Raw genomic sequence first — 12,500 nt, forward strand, 5'->3', positions numbered from 1 at the left:
GAGAATGCAGCTTTAACACATGAAGCATAGACTTCTATACAACCAGAGGAGTCGCCCCCTGGTGGTCAGGAGAGAGAATGCAGTGATTTCAGACCTCAACACTCGGTGTTTCCATGCTGAGCTCTGCAGCAGATGCAGGGAGCAGACGGCTCGTTGTAAATGAGTTTTCTATTAAAGCTTCCTGCACCGACCTCATCAATGATTAACATTTCTCAGCTTCTGTGGAAATGGCCCATCTAAAAAAAAAAAAGAAAAAAGTGCGGGCTTAATGAAATCCAGGTTGTCAGCAGGGAAAGCAGTTTGTCAGGAATAAATTGCGCTTCCTATTTGAAGCACCGCCGGCTTCTCCGGGAAAAAAAAGACGTGATTCTGAACTCTTTCAGCGCCGACTTGAGAGGAAAACGTACAAAATAGTAAAAATTACAGTGAACAAGGGAGGATGTGATTTACTAAGATAAAATACAACACACGCTGACCGCTGTGAGCAGCTACATTATGCAATTAAACTCTCAAATATTGACCCATATTTTACCTCAATGTGCACTTTAAATATTGGAATCGAGTGTTTTATCCTCCGTTTGTGTTCCAGATGATCACTCCAGGATCACCTTGAAGGTGGAGAACAGCCAAGGCAACAGCGATTACATCAACGCCAGCCCCATCGTGAGTACAACCTCCTCTGCTTTAGGAATCTGTGCTGCCCGCCGCCGCCGCCGCCGCCCCCCCCTCGCTCCCCGCGGCGTCTTCACGGGGAAACAAAGGCAGCCGCCGTCCTGAAAATATAAATTTCGATGCAACGCTTTCTCAGCTCCGGTGACAGACGCCGCCGGTGTGCATGTTCTGTTCTGCAGCGTGAATATTAACGAGCGCTTCACAGCAGAACACCCCGGGGTGTTGAAGGGAGGGGGGGGGGGGGGGGGGGGGGCGTGGGAAAAGCCTCACTTCCTGTTTGTGGGAAGGAGGAAGAAAAAAAACAACAACAAGAAACAGAAAATTGATCTGCGGGAAAACGATTGTTTGTGACCTTGAGTTCTGCTGATTTGACGTCGGTTCTGTGTTTACTGTTTACAGCGCGCTCGACACAAAACAAACAAAAACAACCTGCAGGATGAGGAGAGGGGGGGGGGGGAGGAGAGGGAGGGGGGGTCGGGTTACGATCCCCCCCCCCTCCCCTCGAGGCGGATACAGTGGTATTTCATTAAGAGTAGCAGGAACGTTGTGGATTTCAAATCTGGGCATCCCACCAAGGTGTGTGTGTGTGTGTGTGTCTGTGTGTGTCTGTGTGAGTGTCAGAGCTACACAGGAACAAAAGAGCAGCGTTGTCGAATGTCACAAATGCAAAAACAGCTGCAACGTGTGTGCCCACGCAACGTGCAACAAAACACACACACTTTGAAGCAAGTGTGCACATTAAAATGCTCTTTTATATACGCACACACACACATGCACACATACAAATTACACATGGACATGCGTTGCTCTTTCGTTCCTGTGTAGTTGTGACACACACACACACACACTTTAAAGATTAAATGCATGCACATGTACACTGAGGGTATTTAAGGAACTGACAACTAATCCCCCCCCACACACACACACACACAGACACACACACTGTACTGTACTAGGATTATTATTGTCTTAGCGAGCGTGTCGTAGTGGTTCTTTGTCTTCTCGCGGCGTTACCGTGTTCATCCCTTCATGGAGCGTTCACAGATGTCGAGAGAAGAGCTTCCATCGTTTGGCCTCGAGGGCCGTGAACCGGATGAACTGCTGCCATTTAATCCACCAGATGTCGTCCGCGCCAGCTAACGCTAACGGCGGCGTGAATTAGCTGAAGTGCGTCGTTAGCGCCACGCTAAACGTCGCGCGCTCAGTTTCCCGTCAGATATTCTTGAACGCTCCCGACTGGGATGTAGAGACGGCAGCTGGAGGCAGAACCGGCTCCAGCTGACGGGTGTTTGTTCTGCGGGGCGGAGGTCGTTAGCGTTAGCGTTAGCGTCGTGTTTAGCCTCACTGGACATTTTCCACCTGGTGGATTGACAAGAATCTGCTCGTGTGTGTTTTCTTTGTTGTCTTCACGACGCAAAATTAAAGCGAAGCGGACTTCCTGTGATGAAACAGCGATGGCCCAACATCGCACAAACTTCCTCACAAACACAATCAATCACTGGCCTTCTCCTCTGGCACACACACACACACAATTAGTCCCAGACAGACTCAATAGTTTCCACACACACACACACACACGTCCTAAGACATCAGCAATCACTCAGGTACCACTCAGTCGTGCACACACTCGTCCTGAAGCCTCGTGCGGCTGCAGAGTTTCAACCCTCTGACGGTTCAGTTGACTTTTGATGAACGAGTGAAAAGAGAAGGAAGGAGTCTGCTCGTCCTCGCGTCTTCAAACTGATCTCACGAGTAAATACAATCCTTTAAAAAGCTCCTTCAGACGTGTTCATGGAACTTTAACGGTACTAAATGTTTCTAATTTCAATGAAATTAATGTTCAAAATTCAAGTGCAAAACCATTCAACTGTAAAACAAATAATTACTTTGTTGTGTTCAGGCAACACAACTACTTTATGTTCACTCAACACAACTACTTTATGTTCAGGCAACACAACTACTTTGTTGTGTTCAAACAACACAACTCTTTATGTTCAGGCAACACAACTGCTTTGTTGTGTTTATGCAATGGTAAAATCAACAAGTGTCACTGTCGTCGAAACAAAATTGCTTTTCTTGCATCAGCCATCTTTGTGCCAGATTAAGGGAGAAAGAGAGAGAGAGAGAGAGAGAGAGAGAGAGAGAGAGAGAGAGAGAGATTGTCTGGTGTCATTACTGTCGGGTTTAATTGTGGAGACACCTTGAGATGTCAGGAAGTGTCCACAGAGATTGAAGACGAGACGGTGAAGGAAAAGAAGAGTCAAGTGTCTGTCCTCATCTCTCTCTCTCTCTCTCTCTCTCTCTCTCTCTCTCTCTCTCTCTCTCTCTCCGGCATTGTTTCCTCCTCCTCTTCCTCCGTCTCTCACAGTGTTTTGTTTGTTCTTTTCTTCTTCTTCTCGTTCTCTTTGCAGTCTTTCTAGATTCATCACTGTCAATTAGTTTCTCCTTCTCTGTCCTTCTCGGCCTTTCCTCCTCCTCTTCCTCCTCCTCTTCCTCTTCCTCCTCCTCTTCCTCTCATTTCCTGGACCGAACCGCTGAGAATCACAAGGGACGTTTAGTTATTTGTTTCAAAGTCCTCCTCGGTCCATAAATCTCCATTTCCTCGGCCTTCACGCTGCGCGTCGGGCGACAGACATTTCACCACTCGGGTTTGACCCGTGTGAGCTCTGAAAGCTAAAGTATTGATCTTTGAAGCCCACCAATAAACACCTGGATATCAGGTTACTGGTAGATCTATTATCTCCTTTAATATGTGAACAACTGAGTTAAATTCAGGCAACAACTCTCGTTGTTTAGGTTCAGCAACACGTCTTCGTTTGGGTTGAACTGACCGAGGAAGACGAGCAGAGACTTCCTCTGACTCGTTCACCTTCTAAAGGTCTCAGTGCTCATGACTTCTGGTGGATAATCCTTCTTAGATGTTGCCCTGAATGCTGCCTGAGAGCAGCAGAGCGTCGTCATACGGTTTGAGGAGTTATTCCATAAATAAATGGATTGCCACGCAGCAGCAACAAAACTTTAGACTAAAACACCGTCTCATGCCGCGGCGCTCGTGCTTTCTTTTCATCTAAACTCGCGACAAACAAGTGGAACTGACTCTGGGCCGCGAGCCGACGCGTCCGTGGGCGTGACCCTCGGGCCCGACCAGCTTCAGACGTCTGGAAAGTTGCACAATCTGCCTCCAGAGATTTCTACACAGCAACGCAATTCCTGCCTGTGGAGGTTTTAATGAGCGCTCGTTTTGGTGCCACGTCACCCCTTCTTCTCCTTCTTCTTCTTCTTCTTCTTCTTCTTCTTCTTCTTCTTCTTCTTCTTCTTCTCCTTCTACTTCTTCTCCTTCTTCTTCTTCTTCTTCTTCTTCTTCTCCTTCTTCTTCTTCTTCTTCTTCTCCTTCTTCTTCTTCTTCTTCTCCTTCTTCTCCTTCTTCTTCTTCTTCTTCTTCTCCTTCTCCTTCTTCTTCTTCTCCTTCTCCTTCTTCTTCTCCTTCTTCTTCTTCTTCTTCTCCTTCTCCTTCTTCTTCTTCTCCTTCTCCTTCTTCTTCTTCTTCTTCTTCTTCTTCTCCTTCTACTTCTTCTCCTTCTTCTTCTTCTTCTTCTCCTTCTTCTTCTTCTTCTTCTCCTTCTTCTTCTTCTTCTTCTCCTTCTTCTCCTTCTTCTTCTTCTTCTTCTTCTTCTACTTCTTCTTCTCCTTCTTCTTCTTCTCCTTCTTCTTCTTCTTCTTCTTCTTCTCCTTCTTCTTCTTCTCCTTCTTCTTCTCCTTCTTCTTCTTCTTCTTCTTCTCCTTCTTCTTCTTCTTCTTCTTCTTCTCCTTATTCTCCTTCTTCTTCTTCTTCTTCTTCTCCTTCTTCTTCTTCTTCTTCTTCTCCTTCTTCTTTTTCTTCTTCTTCTTCTTCTTCTTCTCCTTCTTCTCCTTCTTCTTCTCCTTCTTCTTTTTCTTCTTCTTCTCCTTCTTCTCCTTCTTCTTTTTCTTCTTCTTCTTCTTCTTCTTCTTCTCCTTCTTCTTCTTCTTCTTCTTCTTCTCCTTCTTCTTCTTCTTCTTCTTCTCCTTCTTCTTTTTCTTCTTCTTCTTCTTCTTCTTCTCCTCCTTCTTCTTCTTCTTCTTCTCCTTCTTCTCCTTCTTCTTCTTCTTCTTCTCCTTCTTCTTCTTCTTGTTTGGCCTCCATAAACGGGACCAGAGGACCATTAAAGACATTTTTTGGCGAGCAGGAAAAGCCCTGAAATGATCCGTCTTCCTCTTCCTGTAATTGCTTCCAGCTGATTTGGTCTTCCCACTTATGACATGTGCCGTATAATTTGCATGCTAATGAGCGGCGCTGTCAGTCAACCTCCTCGCTGAACGTTCCCCTCACGTCCGTCTGCCGCCGCGTCGCTCTCGCCGCCGTCTGTGATTTACATTTTGAGTTAAAGGGAAGACGCCGCCGACAATTTCTCACCCAGAAGTTTGTTTCTGTGACGTGGAAGGAAGTTAAAGACAGAAGCGGTCGTAACGCCGCCGTGTTGCACTTTAAACTCAACACGCAGACTATTTATCATGGATTACACCCGATTTAACCCCGAAACTCACACTGGCTTTAAAACAAGGCTTCAGATGAAGATAGTTTACAGAAAAAGAAGTGTTTTTGATTAAAATTATATTCAAATTTAATCTAATTTCTAAAGTTTTGCCTTTCGAGGTTGTCAAATTCTCTCAAAGCTGCAAAACTACAAAATTACTTTATGTTAAGGCAACAAAACTACTTTGTTGAGTTAAGGCAACAAAACTACTTTGTTGAGTTTATGCAACAAAACTACTTTGTTGAGTTAAGGCAACAAAACTACTTTGTTGAGTTAAGGCAACAAAACTACTTTGTTGAGTTAAGGCAACAAAACTACTTTGTTGAGCTCAGCTAAAGGTAAAAACACTTAGCTGGGTTAAGGGCAAAGGTTTTGCCTTTTAAGGTTGTCAAACTCTCTGGAAGCTGCACTAACTTGATAAAAGTTGATTTTATTTATCATAAAATGTTACGCTGCTATAATTCCATATTAGTATTTAATAACTATCGTCATATTTGGTGCAATACTGTTATATCTTTTATGTTTCGTGCCGTATTTGTATGTATTTTTTACCTTAAGTTCGTTGTAATTCGGTGTGTCAGGACCGAGCAAAATGATCTTTTATTCAGAATCACTGTTTTCTGTGTCAGACGGTAAAAACATCTTTTCCTTTCTCTCCGCTCAGATGGATCACGACCCCAGAAACCCGGCTTACATCGCCACGCAAGGCCCGCTGCCCTCCACCGTGGCGGACTTCTGGCAGGTAAAGACACACACACACACACACACACACACACACACACACACACACGCGCAGGCGTGAACAAAAATCAATGCGTTCTCCTTTCTTGAACAAGAGTTAACCGATTTGTATTAGTGCTGTGAGCCGAACGGGCGACCGGCTCCTTCTGTAGACGTCGTTATTAATCTCCTCTTTCCCATCATGCTCGCTGCCCTTCAGAGCCGCCGCTGTTCACCGCTACACACACACACACAACACACACACACGCACACACACACACAGTGGGACACATTGTTAATGCAGCGGACGACAAACACTTCTTCCTGCACCCCCGAATGTTGAATTGGGTTTGAGTCTGAGAGCAGCGGGTCGATGGGTTGTTCTGGCGACAGCGTAGTGTGTGTGCAGTGATTAGTGTGTGTGTGTGTGTGTGTGTGTGTGTGTTAGGCTGGAAAGAGAGAACTCTCTGGCTCTTGTAGATTCAGCAGCTCGAGTGAGATGAAAGAGACGATTCAATTTTTCAGCTTTCGAGTCATATTTTCAAGTGAAAATGTGAATTTAAGAAATGATTTAAAATCTATAAAAACACCTCAGAGTCTGAGGGGTTAAAGCACCGTGAAGCTTATAAAATAACTCACTGTGTTACCTCTTTTTCCTGCATAAATAATAGTTAGTTAGTTTAAATTTGCACTCTCACAAAACCCACGAGTTTCATACAGACGGACACCAGCGAGTCAGCAGAAGCAAATGATCACCGTTTGTGCAGCGTCACGTCTTCGGCTGCGTGGGAGCAATCAGGGGAAGCGGAGCAGAAGAAGAAGTGCAGTCGTTAGAAAAATAAAAAGGGAACAACACGGCAATTAGCGGCGGTTAAATCTCCGGCAAGGTGTTTTTCTGCGGCTCGGCTGCGGCCATCTTGATCGTCTCACGCGACGGCGAGGGCGTTTTGTTTTAGGGATGGATCTCCAGAGCCCGGCTGTGGCGGTGTGAACGCCGGCAGGAGAGGAAGGAAGAAAAAAAATGACATTACGACCGCGTGCCGAGATTCGGCCGACGCGGCGATTACTCTTTATCTTTCGTGCCGCGACGCTGGACTCGCTCGCAGTTTCTCACGCCCGAAAGTTTGAGACGCGGTGAACTGAAAGTCTTGGAAGTGTTGTGGTGTCCAGCTGAGATTTCATTTTCACCCCACACACACACACAAAAACAACAACAATCTTCAGTCCAGACACAAACTCTTCATCGACGTCCAGGCGAGGACGAGCGTCGCTTTTCCGTTAGCTGGTTTTCGAGCGACGACGGCTTCCAACGAGATCTCGCCTCCGAGGGCGTGACTCTGCTGAAACGTATTTTTAGCGGCTCATTTTGTTTGATTACGAGCACGGAGGGAAACAAAGTCCATGAAAAAACACCGAAAGCCGCGAGGAAACACACCTGCAGCGCTCCAGGGCGCCGTTACGCTCTTTCTCCGGGAGAAACGAGTGTTTTTTTTAGAAACGGCACCTTTCATACCTCCACAACCACAAAGTCGATTCAATTCATTTAAATTGCTTGTTTTGGGTCCAACTAAGATTTAGTTTTCACTCCACACACCCAAAAAAAACAACAACAATCTTCAGTCCAGACACAAACTCTTCATCGACGTCCAGGCGAGGACGCGCGCCGCTTTTCCGTTAGCTGGTTTTCGAGCGACGACGGCTTCCAACGAGATCTCGCCTCCGCGAGTCTCCGAGGACGTGACTCTTAAACTTTAACTTTTATTGATATAAGTTTTTTCCCCAAGACTTTGCTGAACAAATACATCTAAATAAACACAAGTATTCAAATTGTACTACGACTGAAACACACTTTCTCGACAAAGAGATATCAAACATTTCGTTTTTTAGGGTAAAAACTGAGCTACACGCCTGATACAATAGAGTTTTACAACGAAGGAGGAAGCTATTCATTTGACAGTAATAAATTCACATTTGGAGTATTTTCTTTGAACAATATGCTCGCCAATATAAAACTATTTGATATTTAATAGATGATCAAGTGCAGCTTTATTCAGCCGCTTGTTTTCATACATCTTACGCCTTCAGAGAGCCGGTTGAAGGCGGCGGCGTCGGGTTCTGTCGGCTGAGCGCCTGCTTTGTTTGCAGATGGTGTGGGAGAACGGCTGCGTGGTCATCGTGATGCTGACGCCGCTGGTGGAGAGCGGCGTGAAGCAGTGCTACCACTACTGGCCCGACGAGGGGTCCAACCTGTACCACATCTACGAGGTAGGCTTTTGAAAAAGAGGCGCGGCGGCGGCGGCGGCGGCGGCTCCGATTGGACGGATGCGACGCCCCCCGGCTGTGTGATCATTGGTCGACACCAGACGCCATTTGTCCTCTCGAGGCGAAAGAGCACATGGAGTAAAAACTTTCTAAAACCCAAATCCCAACATAAAAAGGTTGTTCACCTCAAAAGAAATCGCTTTATAATCAATAAATGGCTGTAACTCAATTATTAAAACGCGTATTTGCTCCAAACTCGAGGCGTTTGTGCCCTTCAGAGGGCGAATAAAGCCTCGAGTGTTGAGTTATGTCCTTATCCGCTCGTCTGAAGGGTCGTTTTATTTGTTTAGCCGCAGTTTTAATCTTCTGCAGTGTAGTGAGCAGGCATGTTGCGTCCCCGCAGGTCAACCTGGTGTCCGAGCACATCTGGTGCGACGACTTCCTGGTTCGCAGCTTCTACCTGAAGAACATGCAGACCAACGAGACGCGGACCGTCACTCAGTTCCACTTCCTCACCTGGCTCAACCAGAACGTGCCGGAGACCAGCCGGACGCTGCTCGACTTCCGCAGGTAGGGAAGTCCCTCCCGGGTTCGCTTGTGTGATGGAGGTGTGCGAAGGTCTCGGAGCGGGTTGTTCTGTCCTGGTGGCACCTCGTCGAGCCCCAAAAGCTGCTGCGAGGAAGCCAACGAGTCCGAGCCGCCGCTCGATCTGCTCACCGGCTTCCCGTCGCACGCGCCGCCGGTTCTTAGCCACGAAGAACAGCCGGAGGCGCCACCGCCGCCGGCTGTCCAACAGCGGAAAGAGGCGCCATTTTTTGTAGGATTTGACTTTCTTTCTCGCTTCTTTTGAACTGCTTTTCGTCGTTTGAAGAACACAAAGTAGAAAAGCGAACGTCGATAGTGAAGTCACTGAGGTGGTGGAAGGCCTTGAGGAAACTTCTGTGAGTCTTTTTTTGAAAGAGGCCTTTGGAGAAAAAATGAAATTGCACTTTCGTTTTCCAAAAAGCACTTTGTGTGAAGTGTCCAAAGAGAAAAGGGTTTTCTTTCTTTGAAGGAGCCTCTCAGCTCACTTTGTCCTCGCTGTGGTGGAACTAAGCCCCGCTTTTATCTGGAAAGGACTCGTGTGATCGGACCTGAAAATGTGTTCTCCTTCCCCACGAAGAGGAGCGTCTGAGTGAAACGCTCCACCGTCGTCGTTTAGACGTGTTTCACAGGTTTTGTGGTCGTTTGTGTGAAAGAGAAGGTCACAGAGATTGAATAGAAGGTCCTCACTCATCTCTACCACAAATACTTTTTATGTCTTACCGCTGTAATTTCAAGCTCCTGAACATTTCAATACCCAGCATGCCCGAATCGGCCGATGTTTTGCCATAAAATAATGGTAAATCTTCCATTTTTTAACCGAATGACACAGTTTTTTGAGTGAATATGCTTCGTAACACCCAAATGCTTTGGTTTTTTCTGGATTTTTTAAGCAGATTCTGATTCTTTAGGTCCTAATCTTTCCATAAAGATGTCTTATTGACGCTCCAGGAGGCGTTTTTGTGGAATCTGGCTCATATCATGCTGGATGTTCATAGTTATGATCAAAATATCTTTTTAAAGTGTTTTTTTTTGCAGATATACATTTTTTTCCCAAGACTTTGCTGAACAAATACACACAACAAACACAAGTATGGGAATTAATTTGGGGTTCCTACGACGACTCAAACAGGGGAAAGAGGTTTTTCAACGGGTTAAAACCTTCAAACCTCGACGGCGAGCCAGAGGAAATATCTCTGACGCCTCAAACGTCCCGAGTCGATAGCGGAGTAACTCGGGATGAACTCCGCCGGAGTGATCCTTTATCTCCTCCCTCCCGCCGCCCTCGTTCTTAAACCGATATCCTGTCCCGCCCATTGCCGCTCCCTCCCACGCGTCTCTGTGGGTTTCTTCATGCGTCCGGCGGAGCACATCAATTAGGTGAGATATCCAGACGGAGAGCTGGGCTGTTATTCGGGGGTCTGGTGGACGTCGCCGTCATCAGTCAGGAGGTCCTGCCTCCGGTCCGGGGTCACGGCACAAAGGAGGAAGCGCAGAGGGAGATATTCCTCACTTTCATTGCAGCGGATGTGGAACAAAAACCCTCCTCCTCCTCCTCCTCCTCCTCCTCCTCCGCTCCTGCTTTTGCTTTTTTTGTCGGGGGGTTGTTCCTTTGCGCTCGGCTTCCCTCACTTACTGACGAAAAGCATCGCTTACCCCCCCCCTCCTGTTTTACCAGCTAACTAGCGGTTGCCAGTGTCATTTTTGTGATGTTGCAGCTAGTAATATGAGCCCAGTTGCATAGTCACAAAAGTGATCATTGGAGACTGTGACTCTGCAACCATGGGGCCTCATGGACCCCCTCCCTCCCTCCCTATACACCTCCTCCTCCTCCTCTTCCTCCTCTCCTTCCTCTCTCTCCTCGCTGTGCCCGGTGACCTGAGATGACCTCTCGCCTTTTTGCTTGCTCATGGTTTGCTTGACTGCCTTCAATCTCCTCCTCCTCCTCCTCCTCCTCCTCCTCCTCCTCCCCTCTCTCTCGCCATGCCTCCCTTCCTCTCATGCTTTTGTCTTTCTCTCACCCATCCACCCATCCACCCTCCTCCCCCTCTCTCTCTCTCTCTCTCTCTCTCTCTTATCCTTCTATCCTTCCTCCACACTCGTCGGGTGTTCTTGGCGCTCTGAAAATGTTGTTGGACGAACCCTGAAAGAAACGCTCGTCCCGTGTTGCTGTGAGAGAGAAACAAAGATAGGCGACTTCCTCCTCTCCTCTGTCCTCCTCTGTCTCCTCTGTCTCCTCCGTCTCCTCCTCTCCTCTGTCTCCTCCGTCTCCTCCTCTCCTCTGTCTCCTCCGTCTCCTCCTCTCCTCCGTCTCCTCTGTCCTCCTCTGTCTCCTCTGTCCTCCTCTGTCTCCTCCTCTCCTCTGTCCTCCTCCGTCTCCTCTGTGTCCTCTGTCCTGCGTCTCCTCTGTCCTCCTCTGTCTCCTCTGTCCTCCTCTCCTCTGTGTCCTCTGTCCTCCTCTGTCTCCTCTGTCCTCCTCTCCTCTGTCCTCCTCTACATTGTGACGATACATTGTGCGTCTGTAGGATTTGTCATTTTTCATGAAATGTCACTCGCAAAATTGCAGTTTTAATAAGTGAGGCCAGCTGCAGATTCAGTTAAACCGTCCCCAGGTCTCTCTCTCTCTCTCTCTCTCTCTCTCTCTCTCTCTCTCTCTCTCTCTCTCTCTCTCTCTCTCTCATCCTCCACTCCATCTATCGTTTTTTCTCTTTTGTCTCTCCTGTCTCTACTCTGTCAGGCTTGAATCTCTTTCGGGGCGTTTCCCCCCCCCTCCCCTCCTTCTCCTCCCCCCCTCCTCCTCCTCCTCCCCCCTCCCTCCTCCTCTTCCTCCCCCCCCCCTCCCCCTTCGTACACCCACCGCCGGGGTCGGTGATTCTCTGCCGGCTGTTTCCATGGTAACGTCACTTTTAATTGTCTGCAGCGAGCTCTGACTTCTTCAGTTTTTGGTGTGGTGGAGGATGAACGTGGGCGGAGTTTCTTTCTTCTTCTTCTTCTTCTTCTTCTTCTTCTTCTTCTTCTTCTTCTTCTTCTTCTTCTTCTTCTTTCTGGTTCCTCTCTTGGCCTCGGGGGGAAACAACCCGCCGCCCCAAAATATACAAACCCGCTCAGTGTAGCACGAGAGTCGGTCCTCAAAACAGCAAACTGTGGTTGTGAAAACCTTTTCCAGAGCTTTCACACACACCTCATGGTCTTCCTCGCTGTCGCGGCATGAGCTGAGGATGACCTTGGCATAACTTTCTGACAAATCCCATTTCAATGTATTAGGTTTTTGAGATATTCAGCAGAATAACTAACACACACACACACACACACACACACACACACACACACACACACACAATTCAAAAATAGGGTTTTTGGAAAGCAAAAAATTGAAACGTGGAAAATACATTTCCAGTGAAGGTTTAAGGAAATGAAACTTTCTTTCCTTGACTGAGTGATGCATTATGGATCACACACACACACACACACACACACACACACACACACTGGGCCTACATAATATGTTCCTGTATTGTTGTTTGGAGTTGTCACCGGCTGGGATCAGACGTTTCCGTTCACGCGTATGAAACCATCCCGTCTGCTGCGAGCATGAAGCAGCAGCACTGGGATGGTTTTCTCTCTGAAACAAGCGTTCATGGTGTTGATCGGGTCTCTGCAACATCCAGACCTGCAGACCACCACAGAGCTTCCCTTCATGTCAGGATTCAG

General features: G+C 47.4%; 1 protein-coding gene across 1 annotated transcript in view; it reads left to right on the top strand.

Annotated features, from left to right (window-relative positions):
* The window catches only part of LOC137779087 (receptor-type tyrosine-protein phosphatase N2-like), a 92,102-nt gene that overhangs the window by 75,402 nt on the left and 4,200 nt on the right, over nt 1–12,500 (top strand). Inside the window, exons 16-19 of the mRNA XM_068566583.1 lie at nt 590–663; nt 5,890–5,967; nt 8,091–8,210; nt 8,611–8,777. Coding sequence (XP_068422684.1) covers nt 590–663; nt 5,890–5,967; nt 8,091–8,210; nt 8,611–8,777 — 439 coding nt within the window. The remainder of the gene's footprint in view (nt 1–589; nt 664–5,889; nt 5,968–8,090; nt 8,211–8,610; nt 8,778–12,500) is intronic.

This window comes from Clinocottus analis, unplaced genomic scaffold, assembly GCF_023055335.1.
Source record: "Clinocottus analis isolate CAN_PGR_092001 unplaced genomic scaffold, fCliAna1.0.p SCAF_11, whole genome shotgun sequence".
Classification (NCBI taxonomy): Eukaryota; Metazoa; Chordata; class Actinopteri; order Perciformes; family Cottidae; genus Clinocottus; species Clinocottus analis.